The 22348-nt window shown below is 37.8% G+C and overlaps 2 protein-coding genes and 1 pseudogene across 2 annotated transcripts in view; 1 reads left to right on the top strand and 2 right to left on the bottom strand.

The window, feature by feature from the left end:
* Nucleotides 1-22348, top strand: part of LOC117621044 (protein PLANT CADMIUM RESISTANCE 8) — a 94537-nt gene that overhangs the window by 68786 nt on the left and 3403 nt on the right.
* On the bottom strand, nt 11073-12316 carry LOC117622909 (annotated as a pseudogene).
* On the bottom strand, nt 14580-17643 carry LOC117621242 (probable inactive nicotinamidase At3g16190). Its single transcript, XM_034351599.1, has 5 exons — nt 17347-17643; nt 17158-17271; nt 16651-16885; nt 16430-16546; nt 14580-15037 (listed from the first exon to the last, which is right to left on the bottom strand). Exons 1-5 carry the CDS (start codon nt 17392-17394, stop codon nt 14964-14966), a joined length of 588 nt encoding a protein of 195 aa, XP_034207490.1. The 5' UTR covers nt 17395-17643; the 3' UTR covers nt 14580-14963.

Below are 22348 nucleotides of genomic sequence, written 5' to 3'. Positions count from 1 at the left end.
GCGCGACGATAAAATAATTCGTCGCGTAAATTTTGCGCGACGAATAAACCTCGTCGCCATAGGATTGAGACGAATATATGTACGTCGCGCAAACATTTTGCGCGACGATAATAATTACTTCGTCGCGCAAATATATATTAGGTCACATTATAGTATATACACACATATATATTTCAAATTGGCAATCGAAGTAGTTCATTGTATTCATATGGAGTGTAGGACTGTTGGTGCAAAAAATCATCAACATCGGAGTTCAACTAACCGCTCAATCATCACTTTTTATTTCGAACCGTCGAAAAGTTTTACCCCGTTCCTTAATCTCTGAATGTTTTTTTTGGCCGATTTTTCCTGTCCAAGATCTCGAAATGTAAAAAAACAATTTTGATGGCTGGATGACTGAAACTAGTTTTGTAGACTGCGCGTGCTATCAAAATCATATATTCACCAAAAACTCAAAATTTTGTTCATACATTTGTCAAAATATAACTTAACGTTTATGTGGTATCCCCTAGTGTAAAAATCTTAAATTGAAGATCAAATTCCGTCATTGTATTCATATAGGGTCAACAAATGTTGCTGCAAAAAATGATCAAAATCGGAATTAAAATGACCGTTAAATCATGACTTTTCATTTATAACCGTCGAAATATTTTGTCCTGTTTTCTGATATCTGAATGTTTGATTGTTTTGATTTTTGGCGTATACGATCTCCAAGTAGAAAAAAAAAAGTTTGCCGGTTGGATCATTGAAACTATTTTAGGGTTTAGGGTTTAGGGCTAAGGGCTTAGGGTTTACATTTTAGGGTTAGGGTTTAGGGTTTAGGGTTAACATGCGCGACGGATTTTTTTGTTTCGTCGCGCCAAGTACGAATTAGATAAATGCGCGACGGACTTGTTTCCTTTCGTCGCGCAATGTGGGACACAAAGTCCACCCCTCCATCCCCTTTCAACACTTAGTGAAAATTTCAACCGAATGAAATTCTAACCTTGCGCGACGAACAATGTAGAGTCTTCGTCGCGCAAAAGTCTGAGACGCTTCAGTTCCTGTCCCCCGCTAAACCCTAAATCCCAAAATTTTGGCGGCCAAAATGTGTTTTGCGCGACGAAGACGTCTATTTCTGTCGCGAAAGGTTCTCCTTGCGCGACGCTCCATGCATTCGTCGCGCAAACTTCGCAGACCCTTCAATTTCCGCCTCGCGGGAAACCCTAAATCCCAAAATTTTGGCGGCCAAAATGTGTTTTGCGCGACGAATAAGCTTGTCTGTCGAGTTATTATTCGTCGCGCAAAATTCGCTGACCCTTCAGTTTCCGCCTCGCGGTAAACCCTAAATCCCAAAATTTTGGCGGCGATCAAAACCTTTGCGCGACGAATAGTAATTTATCGTCGCGCAAGATTCATTAATGTCGTTTTGCGCGACGGAATATTCGTCGCGCAAGATTCATTAATGCCGTTTTGCTCGACGAATAGAGTCGTACGTCGCGCAAACTCGATTAAATCTGCAGAAACGACCCGAGCCCTCCTTCTTCCCCATTTCTCTGGTTTTTCCTCCTTCCCTCAGCCCTCTCTCTCCGCCGTCACCTCAGCCACCTCCGGTGCCACCGTAGCCTCCTTGCCACCTTGCCACCTTGCCACCGTAGCCTCCTTGCCACCTTGCCACTGCCGCTGCCACCTTGCCACCGCCGCTGCCACCTCAGCCACCGCCGCTGCCACCGTAGCCACCTTGCCACCTTGCCACCTCAGCCACCTTGCCACCTTGCCACCTCAGCCACCGCCGCTGCCACCTTGCCACCTCAGCCACCTCCGCTGCCACCTCAGCCACCTCCGCTGCCACTGTAGCGACCTCCACCGCTGCCACCGCGCCATTGTAAGCCTCTATCGACTCTGTCCATTTAAGTATGTGTTAATTCAGTTTTTATTTTTGTATTTGTGTTATGATGATTTCTGTCAGTTTTGATTTTGATTTTGATTTTGTATCTGTGTTATGATTTCTGTATGTTTGTTATGATTGATTGGCTGGATGGATATGTTACTGGTTAGCTGATGGTTGGTTAGGATTTTGTGAATTTTCGCTATAGGAAATAGGAATTAAAACCCTAGGTTTTGGCCGAATTAAAACCCTAGGTTTTGGCCGGTTTAAATTTGGTTGCCGTTTGAGTCTTGATCGAATTTCGCCTATTGTGCGATTTCCAGGTTTGATATGTTCGGACCGTTGGATCGAACTGAAACTTACGTAGTTGTACTTTTGTGTTTCTAGGATCGTTTAGGATTCGACCGATCGTTGATCGGAGTCCCGGATACTCCGAAATTCCAAACCCTAGGTCATGCTATGCTTTTAATTAATTAGTTTAAATTCGGAACGAAATTATATGTGCAGATGTTAGATTTGATTAGACGTGGTAGGTCGATGACGACTGCCCGAGTTCGGATCCCCCTGCTCAGGCGGCATCTGCTGCCACTGCTCCAGCTTTGCTGGACCACGTGGTGGTTGGTCACGAGGCGTCCCAGGCGCCTGCGTCATCTGCGTCATCCGTGGCGCAGCCACCAAGTGCTAGGCGGCGGCACCGGCCCACCGACACCATGGACACGACGACATCGACCGACGGTACTGGTGCCTCGGGATCACAGCCAGGTATAACTACACTTTTGTATTGTTAATTTTATTTTGAAATTTGACAATAAATATTATTTAACATTAATACCTTTTTTCTTTGCAGCGAAGAAGAACACTCGAGGACCGTGTCGTCAGCTGAAGACGGCGAAGGTCACTCGGGTGACAAACAGTCGTATCAGCATCGGATACGACGAGCGCCATCGGGCTGCACCGACGGCGGAGTTGCATAGCTCCTTGGCCCACGACATTGGCCACGTCGTGCGGACCCATTGCCCGATGCAATGGAAGTCTTGGAGGGTCATGCCCGACGAGATCAAGGCGGAGGTTCGCGGCCAGTTGTCGGTATGTACCTTACGTTTTCATTATTTGTCTTTAAAATTTTGTATATTTCTATTACTTAACGTATCTAATTAATTGATTGCAGACGAACTATAACTTGGAGGATCTCGACGAAGAGTCGTTGACGTACGTCAACAGACTCTTCGCTGAGAGGTACAAGCAGTGGAAGAGCGACTTGCACCACCATTTTCAGGCATATGATGATCCGCAAGTCGCTCTTCAGGAGGGTTGCCCGAAGGAGCTTGAGGGGCGGGAGGATAGTTGGGAGTGGCTCTGCGCTCATTTTCAAGCGCCCGAATTTGCGGTATTTTTTCAACTATATTTGTGTAATTATTACTTATTACTTATTAATGTTTATTTTATTTTTGTATTTCATTATTATTTAATTTTTTATATTTTAACTAATTCGTTTCATTTTTGTATAACAGAATAAAGCCCAAGTGAATAAGGGTAATAGGAAGAAGAAGACCCTTCTCCACCATTCCGGCTCCAGACCCTTTTCGTACAGGATGGATGCACGCCGTCGGGTAATAATCACAAAATTTTTATTTCATTTTTAATATCATTTTTATGAATTTATTTTTTTCATACTAATATTTTTCTTCTCTTGTTCAATTTAGGAGGGGTCCAAGTTCCCAGAGATCGACGTCTTTGGTGACGCTTATGTTCGACCCGGGAATGAGTTGGCCGAGTCCCTTCATGTAAGTATTATTTAATTTTAATTCTTATGTTGCACATTCAATTTATATGCATGTTTTAATTTATATTTTATGTTATGTTCAACAGACGACGATGGTGGAGAGGAGCCAGTTGGTTCTTCAGGAGTCCGCCTCCCAGCTTCCTCCCGAGACTCCGATCGAGTCTGTGGCTCCTCCACAGGATGCTGGATTTCAGATCTTGACGGAGACGTTGGATCAGACTCTCGGGAGGAGGCCGGGGACATATTGTCGAGGGATGGGGAATGCCCGGCGGAGGGAACCTAGACCTCGTTCATCGGCGCGGTCAAGCAGTCAGGTCACTGCTTTGACAGCAGAGGTGGCCACTCTTCGGAGCCAGATGTCAGAGATGGCCACTCTTCGGAGCCAGATGTCGGTCATTCTGCAGTCCCTCGTACAGTCCGGCATTCCAGTCCCGCGTTTTGATGCGCCGACTTCCGCGCCCGTCCATCCCGCGCAGCCCCATCAGACCACTGCCCCGATGAATGCCCAGACCTCCGAGCCGCATCCTGGCGACGACACGGTTGATTTTGATTCATTATTTGATTAGTGTATTTATTTTCATCATAAACATTTATTTTATTTGTAATACATTTATCTTATTTTATAACAAAATTTTATTCTAATTTATTTTTATTGCAATTTCATTGTTTAATCAATAAAAAAATAACCAATTTTATTTAAAATAAAAAAAAAATTACAAAAAAAAAAAATGTCAAATTATTTTTGCGCGACGGCAAATTTTTCGTCGCGCAAACCCAAAAGTAACAAAAATAAAAATTAAAAATTCAACTTTTTTTACTTTTAATTCTTCCGCGACGAATACATGCGTCTCGCAAACACGTTTTGTGCGACGAAACGTATCCGTCGCTCAAACATGTTTTGCGCGACGAAGGCTATTCGTCGCGCAAATAGGTTTTGCGCGATGAGAAAGTTTTCGTCGCGCAAACAAATGAGCGACGAAACCTTTCTCATCGCGCTAATTTTTCTGCGGCGAACAGACGTCTCCGCAACAAGTTTTGCGGGACGAATTTTTTTTTGTCGCGCAAATATAAGTGCGCCGAATAAGTATTCGTCGCGCAAATTTTATGCGACGAACAGTTGTTTCGTCTCCATATCTTTGGTGCAACGAAGGTTTACACGTCGCACATTGTTGCGCGACGAAGTGGTTTTCTTGGTCGCGCAAAGGCTTTCTTCACGATCTTTGCGCGACGGATTATGCGCGACGAATTTTTTGTCGCGGTGAAGTTAGTGCGACTAAATGAGACTTTGCGCGACGTTTTTTTATTCGTCGCGCAAAGGTTAAAATGTAGTAGTGGGCAAAGGATTCTGCATGACAGATTAGTCCATGGATCAAAAGAGAAAAATTGATCTGGTCACTAATGTTTCTCAAACATGAAGTCAACTAGTGATTACTGGAATATATGTCTCTGAGACATTTGATTAATATTGTAGAGATTGGAACCTAAAATTTTAAAATCTATATAGTTGATGTCATGTTTATTTACCTATCATCATATTTGGTGTTGAATTGATCAGATCTGGTATGGTTCAAGCAAAACTTTCTGTACTCACATTGATTAGATTAGCTTCCTGTGATTAAATATATGCCTTACAATTAAAACTAAATTAGCTCTAAAAATAATTAGTTATTTATTGTTTATTTAGAGCGTAATTAGGAAGGAAACTAGTAAGGAGGTGAGGATGACACAACACAACTGCAAGCACTTTCAGAACTTTTGATCACATGGGCTGCTCTAACTTCATTAAGTCCTTCAGGTGGGCCTTATTTTTCTTTAGTTGTGATGATTTTTTTGTACATCGTTCGCAAAAGAAAGATTTGAAAAATGATTACTAAATTAAAGAATGCGGCATTGCGCACAATCAGGTCATGGTTAGAAAGAGATACCCACAGAAGGACTGAAAGTGCAGCAGATTAACTAAAGTCAAACTAATTTGGAGATCCTATAATGATGGCTCACTATAAAAGTGAGACTCTTTTGTATTCAAGACAGAAGATTACTATATACAGATGTAGGCAAAAAAAGAAAAGAAGACGAATAAGATTAGGATATGCTGTTAGCCCTTCTTTCTCAGCCCCTTATAATAATATGGGGAGGCATCTCCTTTCATCTACTTTTTTCCTGCTTCAACTTCATTGCACATTTTCATGGACAGAGAGTGGAAGAATCTCATATGCTAGGAAAGAGCGCTTTCAAGGCTCGGATAAGGAGGAGAAAAATCTAGCAGCAGAATGAGCCCTGGCCCCAACAAAATCCCTGAAAAGCAGCCCTTGATGGATGTTCACAGCATAATCCTCAGGATATGCCATTTGTGCTTACTGGTTTATTCCATGTCTTGGAGTCTTTGAGCCCTTATATAACTTGTGCCGGGCCATCATTGAAACACAAGGAGGAGCAGCTATACATACTAGAAGAAGTATACTTGTCAAATAAGCAAAGCAGTCATAGGGATCCTCTTTCTTGGCAGGCACTGGTGACTGATGCAGCTACAAATGTAAAATCACTTTCATTGATCTGCCAAAGAAGAGTTGCCCTACGATTGCTTTGGCTTAATGAAATTTGCAGCCTGTCTGATCATGCAGTAGAGCCCTGTCATGCAAAACATATACGGCAAGGTATAATACTAGGCTAGGCTAGCCAAGCATATACGTAGGTTTTGTCATTTTGAAATTAATGGTAGAGGTAGAGCTATAATACTGAAGTTATTTTTGTTGTACACAATTGTTCTGCTTTGTGACTAAGCAGCAAGCAAAGTGAATTTACCATGTGGCTTTGCACAATGTAGGGAAATATTGTGATTTTATATAGGTGGAATGGAAGATGGAAGCCATATATACAAGCAATTACTAATTTCCCTGTTCCCTTTTTGTCAGTTGTGGCCACATAGCTTTGTCTGAGAGGATGTTCTTGCTATGTGCTTATACAGTGCATAAAAAAATAAAACAATTCTGTATAAAAGACCAGTAAGTTTCTTTTCTACAGCTATTTTTGACACCCAAGGGAAGTCTAGCCGACCAATCAAACCACTTTTTCAAAGTAATGGACTTATTTTTGCTTCTTTTTGGATAAAGCAAAGAAGCAAAATATAGTTTGGTTTGTGATACATAATTGTGATCATAGTCAGATATCCCCCACTCCAGTCTGGAAAGTGTTTTTATGGCTCTTGTTTCTCGAAATGTCCTTCTCCGAGACTTTACCGTCCATCTTTGAGAATGCTGAGTTGAAGTGTTCTTGGTAATTGCTTCACATTTCAAACAACACTTTACATGAAGAATGCTACTACCACATCGCTTACTACTATACCCATAAATCTTTGTTTGAACTTGTTGTTCTGGTTGGCAAAGAGTTTGCAAAATCACCATCTTGCATTTTTGTTACAACAAGTAAGAAATAATCTTAGCCTCTCACATTCTTTCAGTTAGTAAAATATAGAAGGGGAAAAATATGAATAAAATACATACGTGTTTTATTCAGCAATATTTTGGCAAATTACAACTGATAAGTTCGGTCACTATATAATATTTTAATATATATTATTTTTATTCAATAATATTCAGGAATATGCGAAAATTATGTGTATAGGACGTGAATTTTGTGTGTATAATTGAAAATTTTGTAAAAAAACAAGTGTATTAAACATAAAAAAATATACGTACGTACGTGTACAATATGAGTATTAAACGTGAAAATGCTAAATTCGTTATACGGGTAATAGCTTTGGAAATGCAAAAACTCAAAAGGGAACAATTGAGACTCGGATAATGGCCTAATAGTAATGGATAATACTCTAAACTATCCTTATCGATAAACATAAATCGGAGAAAAACAAGAAAAAAATAAAAAAAAAATTCAGTGTCTTATGTCAAGAGTGTAGCAAAACTCTTTATAAAAAAAGGACCCCAGTAATGCCGCGCGGCTATACTCTTTTTTTATAATTAAAAAAAAAATATCTCGAGTATAGCCGCGCGGCTATAATATTTATGTAAAAAGACCAGCCTATTCAAAAATACTATTTTTATTATAAAAAAAACCCCCTAAGTTGGAAAAGGTTTGATGACGGTCCGGCGGGCAACCAATCCTGATGCTAGAGATTTTCCGGTTGTTATGGGTTTTGCTAATGGTGAAGTCACTAGTGTATCATTAATTCCAACTTGTGTATTGCGAAAACCAATAACTCGGAACAGAAGATTGCAACAACAAAAATGTGTGTTCATGTAAGTGATTTAGTCTGTATTGCTTGCAGATATGTGAGAAAGGCTTTTGGGATGATGATCTTAAAGGTTGATCTGAGTGGTTACCTTTCGAAATTTGTCTGACATTTGTTGCCTTTACAGAAACAGGGAGGGGTACGAAATAAGGTGTCAAATATGCTTGTTCTAGTTTTTTTAAATCAGGAGTAAAATGTTGTCAAATGTACATTATTGTTGTAAAGAAAAACAAAATATTGTTTGTTTGTTTTTTTTTTAAATTTAAAAAATAGAAGATTTGAAAGTCATCTTTGTGATAATCTTTTGTAGCTAGAACAATGTCTACTGTAGTTGAATATCCTCGAGCTCACAGTTTGTTGCCAAAGACTTGTTGGTTTATTGAAATTTGTATTTCTTCGTTGTGGTTCTCATAGCTATTGCTTGGTAAAGAAATAAACCGTGAGGTCGAGGATATTCAACTACATTAAACATTAAAGGTGATAATTAAGAATCAAATTTGATAATTAATTGGCTTATAGAAGGCATGTCACTACCTATATTATAGAAAGCTGCATATACACTTAAATGTAAGTTTATTTATTTAACTGATGTAATGTAAGGAATCAAGAGCTGCTTGGGATTTTTGGATTGAGTAAGTTTGAAGCATATATGGGTTTTGACAATTGTTGATATTCCTTTACCAATTGCCGCTCTTACCAAAACAAAGAAGGAGTAGTAGAGTTAATAAATAGGTATTTTGTTGTTGTTGTTGTGGGTCGGAGGGTTAGTAAAGACTAAGGATCTATTTGGTGGGCTGGACTAGATCAGACTTCTCCAATTAAAATGGACTGAAATCCTATATGTTGTTGGTGGGCCTAAATGCACACTGAGACTGGTTGGGCCTAATGTTTTGATTGGATACCAATCCAGTGAATGAGGGTTTTATAAACCCAAGTGGAACCATGGATTTCGAAGCCTCTGCCTCCGGCTTTCACCGCGTACGCAGAGTAGAGGTGTCAAACGGGCCATGCCGGGCCGGCGTATCCCATTTAAACTCTTGCTTTTAACGTTTTCGTGTCGGGCCGTGCCGTGCCGGTCCATTTAGTAAAATCAATGATCCCGGCCCGGCCCAAAATCCATGTCCATATTGAAACGGGTCGGGCCGGGCTCGTGTCGTGCTCGTGCTCGTGCCATACTCGGGTCCAAGAACCAATCCATTTAATTTGAATTTTTTTCACTCGATTTTTTTTTTCCACTAAATAATTCAAATTATAAACATTAAAATATAATTAGAGGCAAGAAATGATGAACTATTTGAAAACATTAATCAATTAAACATCCAAACAATATGAAATGGCGGAGGGCAAAAAGTGTCCAACTCCACAAAGTCCACTTCAACTTTTCATCTTTAAACAACTTATTATTTTATATGTGAAAAAATGTCTTACTTTGATTATAAGATAGAGAAACATATATGTCATATGTACTGATTGGATATCAAGTCCAATGTTGTTTAATTAATTTGTAGTTGATATGTTTAATTAATTAAGGACCCAAATAATTTCCCTAAAATGAAATACATCAAATATATATTTATGATTTAAAAAAAAACATATAAACAATGACATTAGATGTCAAATTATTGCATTTTGACTTTTGAGAAAGAAAAAAAATGTTAAGTGGGCCGTGCTTGGGCTCGTGCCGTGCTTGAAGCGTGCTCGGCCAAGCCCGGCCCATGTCGGGTCATGGGCTGGCCTGGTCTATTGTACCTCATTTTTTGATCCCGACCAGGCCTAAGTTTTGGTGCCGTACATGCCGAACACGGCCCATTAATATTCGTACTCGTGCAGTGCCGTGCCTTATTTAAACGGGCTAGGCTCGTGCCGTACTGGGCTAGCCCGTCCCGTTTGACACCTCTAACGCAGAGCACCTCCTTCTCATCGTCTCTTTCTCTTCTTTCGTTCTCCCTGGGACTTCAACACCTCTTTGTGCCATTATGAAGGTAGATTTATTTCCTCAATGCATCTATGAAGCTGTGATTCTTTTTTTGGATTTTCTCTTCTCTCCTCTCCTCTCAACTATCATCTCTCATCTCAGATTTCTTAGTAAAATTTTTATTTAAATGTTAAATATTGAGATGTTTTGATGATTGCCATCACTTTCTTATGGGTTAGAGATCGAGATCTATGGTTTTTTTTTTTTTGGGGGGGGGGGGGGGGGGGGGGTTTTCTCCTTCTGAATGTTATCTTTCATATCTGAGATACTTTCATTCTCTGAATTCTTTTCATTTTCCCTTTCCTTTATGATTGGGTTCTATATTTTATTTATTTTTTCTATCAAAGATGATGGGTTCTGTTTGTTTGGTGAATGTATTTGGTTCTATAATTTTTTGTATATGAATATTGGTTCTGTAATTTGATGCGTTTTTAATTAATTATTTTTAAAAAAATTTATGATTCCAACCTGAAAAACTATTATTTTTTTATGATGTTAAATAATCTAATAAATAGTAAATTAATTTTGAAATTAAATAAAAATAAAATAAAATAAAAAACAAGTCCAATGTTGTCCAATGTGGCCTTGTACCAAACAATGGATTGGACTTAAGTCCAGTCCAGTGCTCTACCAAACAACTCAATAGGACTTGAAGTGTAGCCCAATCCAAGCCAGTGCAGTCTAACATTCTAAGTTCAATTCCAATCAGTTCAGTCCAACTCACCAAACGGGGCCTAAAGAGTTGATCTTGAACAAGTACAAGTGCAAGTGGCTGTTGAACTTTAGTGATCTCCTCAAATAAATTAGGAAGTTTAGAACTCCAAGAATTTTATATCTCCACAATTGTCAATTATAGTATTTAGTATCAAGTTGAGAAGGTAAAATAATAGGGATGTGATGAGATCAACAAAAAGCAGGACATCCAGAAAACAATGAGGAAAAAAGATGCAGGAGAGCTCGTGCATACTAATCAAATTTCTTACGAGTAAGCAATTAGTTGAGTTACAATTAATCACATACTAATCAACTAAGTTATCACTTCATCCATTTCTTGTACAAACAAACACCACAATTTTCAACCAACTATGGAAACAAATAAGCAAAGACGTATACATGCAGCCAAAAAAAAAAAAAAAAAAAAAAAACAGTATTGTATTGATCTCACAAACGTGGACGTTTTCAATCTACATCTTCACATCACTAGCAAGTAGCAGCAGTGGTAGTGCTCTCCATTCCCATTACTGACTGTGACGTTGCGAAAGCTTGCAGTTCATCATCATTATCATCAAACTGGATCATGTGCACCAAATCATCAAAACTAGCACGGTTCAGGAAAGCCTAACACATTGAGTTGAACATTTTCAGTACCAAGTTCACCACCTGTTTGATCTTCTGATGATATCCCAAATCCACTATTAATAATATTGCCCGAGTCTTCATCAACTGCAGACTCCTGGATTATGGATGGATATGGATGCGATCCTCCTCCCAATGGTTGTGCTGCAAGTGGTTGGATGTTATCCAAATTTGAGAGATCCTTCATCAATGCATCAACATCATCATCATCTAGAAATTGGCTGAGGTCATAATTAAAACCTTGTGCTGGTTGATGATCAGTGTCACTAATTAGCTCAAAGCCATAGTCTGGCTGAGGGAGAGATGGTGGAGGACTAGTTGATGCAGAGGCCATAGTTGTTGGGTAATCTGTAAGAAAGTAGTGTGGCTGATTCATTGGCAAGTACGCATTCGCACTGGTAGTCTGCTCCTGCTGCTGATTATAATGTTAATTAACCTCAGAAGCCTCAGAAATTGGAGTAAAATTAGCACCTACGACTTCATCATTGTTCTCTAGTTGCCTTAGAATCTTGGTAGGGGATTGTAGTACTAGAGCATGACCACCGAAGCCATCATTCTCTGATAACTTCCTCTTTCTGTCTTTCTTTCGAATTCTGACAGAGCACGTATTTACCATCACCACCACAAGATTTGAATTTGAATGGGGCTTCACCAATGAAGGGTGAAGGCTGTACTCGTGCATAATCCAGCGGCCATGTTGATCAGATTTATCATTCTCATAACGGAACCTTTTACACAGACCTAAAGGCTTATTATTTTTGGCGGGATCACCGACCATGGTCCTTCTGTCCTCACCTTTCCAGGTTCCATTTCCTATCGTTCGAGCCACGCGGGAACCCTTGCTGGTCACTAACTTCAATTTGGTGAAGAAATAGAGGTCTTCACCCTTTTCTAATTTTTGTCCACCGAAATCATTCCATATATCCCATGGCTCTTTCTTACCATAAAGATTGAATTCTGGCACAACGTTGCTAACATAAATGGTGTGCCACAAACCTTGTTAAGAAGATAATATCTCAATAACTCATCATCGCTTGGATGAAACTTGAATCCAATTGGAACATCAACATATGACCAGAAGCAAACCATTTTGATCCTAATCGTAATGTGGAATTTGTGATTCCATATGAATTTATTATTTGTTTATTTGTTTCATTTTCTTCATGTCTGTTATGTTTTCAACTTTTGAAACTTTACCTAGTTATATGATTTTACAATGTCTGAATTCAGTCCCCGCAGCCGAACAGGTTATGCTAATTTTTCATTTTGCTTTTGTTTTTTTTATCAAATCATCCCACACTTTCTTTTCTATTTTTTTCTGTCTTCTTTCTCTGGATAAACCTATAACTTATATTACTGGTCTACGTACTCAACGACTTTGTTCACCATTTTTGAAAATGATTTTGAAAAAAATATTGAGTTTAGACCTTCACTCTCAATTCTAGTGTAGTAGTGTTTGTATATATTGCACCATTCTAAATGAGTTATATTGCTCACACACATCACCTGTTAAGACATAACCTCATGGACAAAGCCATGAGAATTGTTTCAGTTTTCAGATTTCCAAGCATTGCAACCATTACTACCATTAGCTTATGCAATGGAAATTTGGGTGTGCCTTGTGAACAAAATGAGAGACAAGCACTTCTAATGTTCAAGCAAGATATTAAGGATCCTTCAAATAAGCTTTTATCTAGGGTTGGTGAGGGAGATTGTTGCAATTGGACTGGAGTTGTCTGCGACAATTTAACCGGTCATGTCCGTGAGCTGCACCTTGGAAATTATTATTCAGATGAGTATTTGAATTACAGTTTGTATCAAGAAAACTATTTGGGTGGCAAGGTAAATACTTCTCTACTAAATTTAAAGCATCTGAGCTACTTGGATCTAAGCAACAATGATTTTGGAGGAATACAGATTCCTAGCTTCTTAGGTTCTCTTAAAAGTTTAAGATATCTTAAATTCCGCATCAATTGGGAAATCTCTCGAGTCTACGCTCTCTAGGACTCCTGAGTAAAAGCTACTACTGGATGAAGGTTAAGAATCTCCATTGGCTTTCTGGTCTTTCAAGCTTGCAGAACCTAGACCTGAGTCGTGTAGATCTTAGCAAAGCATCTGATTGGTTTCAGGTGACAAACATACTCCCTCTATGCTGGTAGAGTTGCATATGTCTGGTTGTGAACTCAATTAAAAACCAGTCGGTGTTGCAAAACACGACATGGCTTAAAGTTCTTAATCTCAGGTGGAACATCATCTTGGGTACCATACCTCAATGGTTGTACACTTGTAGCAATCTTGAGTCCCTATCCCTTTATTTGAATCTCTTGCGAGGTGAAATTTCAAGTTGCATTGGAAACTTGACAGCCATTTTCAATCTTGACTCGTCTGCTAATCAACTTGAAGGGAAAATCCCAAACTCATTGCGAAATCTTTGTAAGTTGACGGTTCTTGATCTGTCAAGGAACTATTTCAATGGAAGCGTATCAGAAATATTGGGAAGCTTGTCAAGGTGTAGTTCAGGTCAAATGGAGTCACTGAAGCTGTCAACAAATGATTTCTCAGGTCCCCTATTCGATCAGCTAGGAAATTTCAGACATTTACGCCTCCTTGCTCTTTCAAGTAATTCAATATCAGGTCCAATTCCATTGTCCTTGGGACATCTGCCATTCGTAGAAGAGGCAAGCATTTCTGAAAATCATATTAATGGAACTCTTCCCAAAACTATTGGTCAACTCACAATGGTAACGGTGTCTTATGTAAAGAGTATGGCCGGTCGGCTATACTCATATCCAGAGGGGTATGGCCCCTTGGCCATACTATTTATTTTTAAACCCCCCCCCCCTTTCGCCATGTATGCAAAATAGTATAGGCACGCGGCTATACTATAATAAAAACCGTCGTATAGCCGCATGGCTATACAATTTGACCGCCCTGGTGCCATATTGCCACGTGTCAAAATAGTATAGCCGGGTGGCTATACGAATTTTGTTTTTAGTATGGCCGGGAGGCTATACACTCTATTAACATGGACAGAAATACTGCGTCAAGTACCGGTCGCCGCTGGTTTTGGTTCAAAGCAAGGTGCAATGCGAAGGGATGCCCTTAGCAAGGTCTTCAAATTTAACTCCCATAGTTGCAATTGATTTTTCTAAGCTCCATTTCCTCTCTAGTAAATGTATTTAGTTATCAACACATCTGTATTCTGCAAGTTAAGTGCTATAGATGCCCAATAATATGTGTTCATCACCCAAAACCTGGACACTGCCTGCCACCATTGAACATGGAGAGTGACACTGAGCTAGAAGGATACATTGCTATAGCATATATGACAAGATTATATAAACATCTCTTATGATCAATGGTCTAGATTGACAGTCCGAACATATATTATGTTCAAGAAAACTTGTAAGAGAATCAAGAATGTGAAAAAGATCATGATATTTTTATGAATACTTTTACACACGTGTCATGGTACCCTCAGCCCCCTATATATCTGGGGACACATCGCACTCCGGCGGACTTTTACTGACATGTAACCTACTGTGTCACTTTGTAAATCGATCAATGACAGTGCAGATTGAAGTTGTAGAAAGGGCTTATTGTGTGAAATGTTAAGACACTCAATATACAGTCAAAGAAAAGGAAGGAAAGCCATTCTTTCATCAAAATGCACGTCTACAGGACCATCTTATTGCAACAATCAAGCAGAAGGAAACCTATTTGGTTACCAGAAGGATCAAGCATCAGATTCACACCATTCTTGTAAGGTTGGTGTTGCAACTCCAATGTTCTTCATGTCCAATATATTGGCTGGTTCAGAGAATTTGGGCTAGTCAGTCATGGCTATCATTCGACAATCCATCTTCAAATACACTCAGAATTATAAAAAAAAACTATAACGGACTAAACAGGTTTCCTATATGATACATCTTTTAAGGGTAATATTCTCTTGTAAAACGGTCTCACATGTATAACCCATCTGATCAATGGATCACATTGACAGTATGAAAGTCACAGAACAGCATACTCTGTAAAAAGAGAACACTTTGCTGTGCTTAAAAGAAGGATCATTGAAGATATTGCTTGGCACACCAAAATTTGGACGATGATAGACATGGGTCACATGCACTAGCATTGAAGAAAAGAAGTATAAATGGCATATTCCAGTGATGATAGCCCCATAGGCATCCCACAGAGTTAGATTTCTTCATGCAAAAGTGATTATGGTAGAAAATTTAAAATCATATCAATTGAATCATACATACAGCTAATTCAAAAGCTTTTCCTTGCCTTCAGTAAGGAATAAGAAAAGATAGCAGAGAAATTTACTAGCCAAGGTCCTAATTTCAACATGCACGCCTACAAATCATCCAAAAGACAATCATAGTTACAAGATCTCCTTGGTTTGTCTTTGTAGAGTTTCCTTTACATTACGCATTAGCTATTTGGATACTTAAAGGTATCAATTCTGACCATCAAAAGAAAAATCCAATTCTTAAACTATCCCCACCAACTTATCTCTTCTAAGTTTCATTTTTCTTCTGACTTTGTTTCCACCAGGAAAGGGTGAAGGCTTGTAGTTTTCTATGGGAATTCCGTAGTCACACTACTAGTCTATATCTAATGGTACTTGAGAATATAATTTTGGGTTCAATGTTGACACATGAGGAGGTATTTCAGTTAAAGAGGGCATATCCGTGGTATTCGAAGTTTCCTACTTTTTCCTTCTATTAACATATCCTGAATTCTTTTAAACTGAAAAATAGGTTTCAAAAAGGATTATTTCAGCATTTGCATGCATAATGATGAAATAACAAGAGATAAAATCTATCTACCTAATCTCAAACAAATTAATACTGTACAAGCGATCAATACTCCGAATCAGCCCATACTAAGAATCAAGTTCAAATGTATCAAGGATATGAGTCACTTATTCACATCCTCAATTTCCAATCCGTGACAAAAATTTATCAACAGGATCCAGATCAACCTCAACTTCATATAACATTAATCAAACAACCTGAAATCACCATTCCTAACCATCCTTAATAACCGAATTTTGTAGTGAAAATCCTATAATTAGATTTTTTTTTTTTTTCTTCTGTATATGCTATGATTAGATGGTTACCGAGGCATAAGTTTCTGGGGAAAAAGGAACAGAACAACGATAACATTAGCATCACAAAAACAAAAAGCACATACCAGCATGTACTTCAGGTGTAGCAGCAGCTGTGGCATCAAGAACAACTGTAACAGATTTGTAATCCAAAGCTACACCATCAAACACAGTCTGCCTAATGCAGTTTGGAGTCTGAACACCTAAAAATACCAACACCAACAAATTACAACCTTACACAAAATACTAAAAACACCATTCTACAAAACAAACAATAGGGTCTTTCATAATTGAATATCTCACTTACCAGTGACAACCAAACTGTCAATTCCAGCACCCTTAAGAAATGAATCAAGATGTGTAGCAAAGAATGCACTAAACCGTGTCTTGACCAACTTATAATCCCCTTCTTGAATCACAAGCCCATGAACAAGTTCAGCACCAAACTGACCCTTAACGGTTGGACCAACCTTCCCAGCAGGATATAAGTGCCGGCGGAAAAGCTCAACATCTCTTCCTAGTGGGTCATGTTCACGCACAACCTACCATATTTGTCAAAATGAACCATTACAAATCCAACTTGACTGTAAAATTGCGTGAATATTATATCTTCCCACATTAAAAATCAAATCAAAATACACTCCTTTTCTCAATTGCACATTAAAGTTTATCTTAGTGGCAGTAAAAATTGGAAGAAGAAAAGTTGGTACTTGGTATTAAAATCCTGGGTCTTATGTTTTTCATTGTTCTAGTTAGCAGAAAGTGGAAAGTTCAACTAAAAACGAACAAGGGAATAGGAAAGACAGTTGGGTACCCAAACTACGAGCATGCCACGCTGCCTTGCGATTTGAACGGCCTTGATTACATTTGGGACTATGGCTTTGCCTCCACTGAGTAGCATAGGACCATCCATATCTACGAAATCATGCTGCAAAACACAACCGCTTCAAAACCCAATTCATTTTATTTTGACAGAAATCAGAGTTTGGGGAGAGAGAAAGACCTGCATGTCAATTACAAGCAGAGCTGTGTGCTTCCATTTGTTTGCCATGTTTCAGAGACTCAGTTGGAGAAAGGAGGTTGACAACTCTGGTAGCTGCTGCCTGTTGAAGATATAACTCTGACCCAGCTTGGATGAAGGTCAAGGGAAAAGGCCCTTGTATACAATTTGGGCTAAGCCTCAACTAAACCCAAACCCTCAAAAGTAAAGAATTCATTTCACAGACGGCGAATGCAAATTCTCTCACAGCTAGACCCTCTCATTTTCTTTTCCCACTCTCCTTTTTATCTCCTCCTCAAATTGTATTGTATGCATTCAAGTTTATGACAATTTATTTTTGTTTTGATATGTTCGGCTTGTAAATCTTGTGACTAAGAGATAGCTCGAGTAGAACTCCGTTTAGAGCGCTTTCACTCATTTGTCATGATAAAAGGCAAAGAGGGGTAAGGACAGTTACTGTTTATGTGAGTAGTGACTGCCTTAGCAATTTTTTTTATGCATTCCCACCCATTGCCATAACAACCCAAGGGCAACCACCAGGACGGACCCAGGATTTTAAAATGAGATGGGCTAAATTTACCTTATTGAACTATTAGATTTTAGGCTTATGGAATTGATCATGTATGTGTGTGTATATATGTATATATATAATTTTAAAACATATAATTTTTATTTTATTTGTTTAAAAGGCCTAATTTACACCAACAATGCCAGCTAAGGTCTACCATGATGAACACAAATGAATTTAAGAGAAAAGAAAATTCATAAGAAACTTCAAAAATGAAAATTTATCATCACAAAGATAGAGTCATATAGACACACGGCAACAAGAGGTAACACTACAATTATCCAATTAGTTCAAATTAATATTTCTGCTATAAATGGGATTAACAGTAACACTAACTATAAGAAATAAATAAAAAAAACTCACCTGGGCTATAGCCCAGGTTGTACAAGTCATAGGACCGTCTCTAGCAACCACTATTCACATGAGATATGAGTTGAGGAATTTGTATAGAGTTTTGGTGTGGGATGTGAAGAATATGGCTAAGTATTTATAGAAAAAAAAAATCTGAAATTTTGGGGATTTTTTTTTTTTTGATATTTAAATTGGTTGCTGATGTCACAATGATATGAGCGTGCCTAGACAGCAGCCCAAGCAAGTCTTGCCTTTGAGCTTGCCAGGCTGATGGAGCCCAATGCTTACCCTGACAAGCCTTGGCCATTGGAAACAGAATTGGGGACCTAGGAGCCTCTTGCATGGGCTAGCCTCTCTTGCTGGAAGTGTTCTTATCGTTTAGGCATTTTTGCATATAAGCTCATAAATTAGGAATTTTATCTTTGTGATTCTATTTTAAAATATTGTTGTCACGCCTTTGTCCAAAAAATAAGTAAATAATTGTTGTCAGCTATTACTTGTTAGTTTTTTTTTTTTTTTTTTTTAAAGACTATTATTACTTGTTTGCTTGAAAATATTGTTGTCAAATGGGCCAACATTTTACTATGAATCGGTTGGATGCAGCTCAAGCTATTGAGTTTGATTTTGTTTTAACTCCTGCAAGCTATCGGCTCGCAAAATAAACAAAGTAAATTAAGTTAAAGCTCTTTAGACACAAATTATTTTTCAAATTTGAAACATGAAAACAACAATTTATAGAAGGGACTTTTTTTTAGAGAAAATAGTGTTTTTTCATGTTTGATCCATTCTTAAGGCAAAATAAAACTATTCGTAGGTGTTCATATACTTACACTAGATGTTTCTGAAGTGGTGATGAGAAGGTTGAAAGCATGGATTCGAATTTGAGCTTCACTAGTGCACAAATGGAAGTGGTTGAGGGAGGTGCCTTTAACTAAACTTTTCTCGCAATCGAACTTTGTTTATGTATGATTTCTTTCCTTGGGTTGTAGTTTGTAATGAGATGAACACTAGCTGCCCTTTTATAGGCTAAGAAGTAGTTGAAAATGAACTTGAGTTGCTCTCAAAGTTGCTTGGTTACGATGTATGGTTAAAGGCCAAATGGGGTGTTTAAAGCTTTGCAATTGTGTGTTTGGCATATTTTGAACGCTCCAGATATAACTGTGGTAGGCTTACCTCATGTTTTAAAATCTGATGATCGTCCTTTTTTTTTCTTTTTTTTTTTTTTAATTTTTATAACTTTATTTTCATTTCTTTCTTTAAAAAACACATAGTGGCATTTTGGTAATTTCACACAAAATTCAAATATTTCAAAATACATTAACTAAATTATATATAAAAAAATCACCACATGAATGAGAAACATGTTTTTAGCACATTTAGAGGCATATAGATATTTTATATGTGCAGATAAACACAAAATACGTATAAGGGCATTTTAGTACTTCCACCTAAGGACGGGCATGATTGATTGCTATAATGATGAATGAGTGGTACTCATGGAAACTTATTCGCTTTATTAAAGAAGAATGTACATGAAGTTTTAATGTTTTTAAAATTTTCAACCTTGTATATATGAAAGCTGTGTGTTGTTTTGCTTCAATCCATGAAGACTTTATATGGGTTCATTATTAAGAGTCTTATTCCATGCTCCTGTTTCTGTTTCTTTTTCTTTCTTTCTTTTTTCTTTTTTAATTTATGAAGGAGGGAGGTTTCGAATTTGGGATCTCTTCCAACATTGGGAAGAGAAAAATCACTAAACGCACCACTATAGTTGGTTCCAGCCTCTTGTTTTCTTATAAATTTCAAAGTACGTTATATCACTTAATGAATAATTATATATGTATATATAAAAAGTGCACACTGAAAATATAATGTTCCTCACATGTATATAATTATATATCTTTGTTAGGCTCATCGAATTTGTTTACTAAATTTAAAATATTTCATTTATTCAGTTTGGGAGCCACTCTAGAAACCTCATTCAATGAGAAAATTTGATATGAATATCTTTGGTAATTATAGGGTTAAGTTTTTTTTATTTTTAAATATTGGAGAGGAGGATTCAAACTTGAGACATCTTCCAATGTTGAGAATAGAAATACCACTAAATCAAGAGTACGTAAAAACAAGTTGGTATATCATATATGCATATATATAGTTAAGTTGATGATGCAGATGAATACAAATAGGCTAATAGCTAGACAGATGAAAGTTGGGGCATTCACACAAATACCCATATCCAAGCACAAGGAATCAAACAGCTAGGAGCCAGCTTTTACATCATTAAAGTGACCGAAAAGACAAAGAGTACCATATATATATAGTACATCTATGGATATCGTGAGGGAAGGAGTACAGTAAGTTTGTAACTTGGTTTAGGCACCACATAGATTCAGCATCATCATCTCTTGCATGCCCTCATCCTCTAGGATTCGGGCTCGCAGCTATTGTCTAAGATAGGACTTGCACTTGGAGAATGGTTGGGCCACGCTGTCATCTAGGGTACCACATATGCGGACGGCAATCGAGTTATTAAAGTCACCGAAAATAGTATATTATTGAGTAGATCTCTATATATTCGTCATATGCAGGTGTGAGTTCGGTCAGTTGACTAAGACAGTGAGTCCGTCTCCTTACACCTAAGTTCGAGTCTCCCTCGCTGTAAAATAGACTAATTTAGAATATTCAAACTATAGCTTGTATTAAATAAATAAATAAAAAAAGATTTCACCTTTATTAATGATTTGGTCTACAATTTTATGTTGTGTCGAGGTTATCACTTCTATTAATAATTTTTATCCACAATTTTATGTCATGTAACGAGTCCCAAATTATAACAATGTACAATAATTGTACCATAAACTCTTGACAACATATTTCTACACCGAAAAAATGCAACTTCATCGAATGTCTCTCTCTGGTTTGGTGCTTTATTTTTGTTGCCTCAACACAACAGTTAATTAAACCCCCTAATCCTAGACTTGATTCTAAGAAGTAGAGATCAGATATGCAAAATATATGCAATTCAAGAAAATGGATGGTGATGTGCCAATATACATAATAGATTATAGATAGTCAGGGTCACAGTCACATAGTAATTATACTATTGCGTCAAATAACGCCTGATGCAATATTGAGTGAAGACGTAAAGTGTATATTATATATACAAACTAATTACGGAGAATTAAGAAATTAAATGAAGATGATGGGTCAAAGAATGCCCTAAACTGGATCTTGACTCTTGACCAAGTTATTATGGTCTTCTTGAATAGTTAATTAGGCCATCGACCAATTATTTTCCAATATACTATTTTGCTTTTCTTGAACATAATTTATTAGGGATAGAGAAATCGAACCTAGAACATCATATGCATGAGAAAATATTCTTAACTACTTTGAACTACAAGTCTCTTACTGCATTACAGAGAGTGGTGTTACTTAAGTAAGGATTAAGGCGACCTACGATACTATAGTACTTTTAGATGAGGTTGAAGTCGTTACAATTAGCTTATAACATATTTATTTTAATATAATTGTATGATAAGAAGCTAATTAAAATATGTCAAATGTGTCATTATTTTGGTACAAGTACCTAAGTTATATTTCTTCTACGTCACATGCATGCCGACCCTTGCCATATAGAAGGGATTGAGGCGATGGGAACCTGTCACTATTAACTTGAACCTAATTTGTTATGTTTATTCCTCTAATATTACATGACTTTACAGATCCCACATGAGTCTGTCTGTCTGACATCGGTCTTTCATATAGGGAGGGTATCGGTCTTACATGACTTTACACATTGTATTCTTTTTCTTTCGTTCAGGTGTTTTGTCTCATTGGATTTTTCCTAGCAAGGTTTTAACGAGGCAGTATCGTACGTGTGTCAGTGTTCTATAAATGATTGTGTTACACATAGTTATGTAATCTTTTTTTCTTCAACCAGTTTTTGTTCCACTGAGTTTTACTGTCAAGATTTTTAATGAGGCATATTCCATGTATAGTGGACATCCAAGGGGGAGTGTTGGAAATCCAAAATTAAGATGGATGCCCACCATTCCTACTGTATCTTCCTCCCTAACTATG

The sequence above is a fragment of the Prunus dulcis genome, chromosome 3 (assembly GCF_902201215.1).
Source record: "Prunus dulcis chromosome 3, ALMONDv2, whole genome shotgun sequence".
In the NCBI taxonomy this organism is placed as follows: Eukaryota; Viridiplantae; Streptophyta; class Magnoliopsida; order Rosales; family Rosaceae; genus Prunus; species Prunus dulcis.
This window is presented reverse-complemented; position numbering and strand designations above follow the sequence as displayed.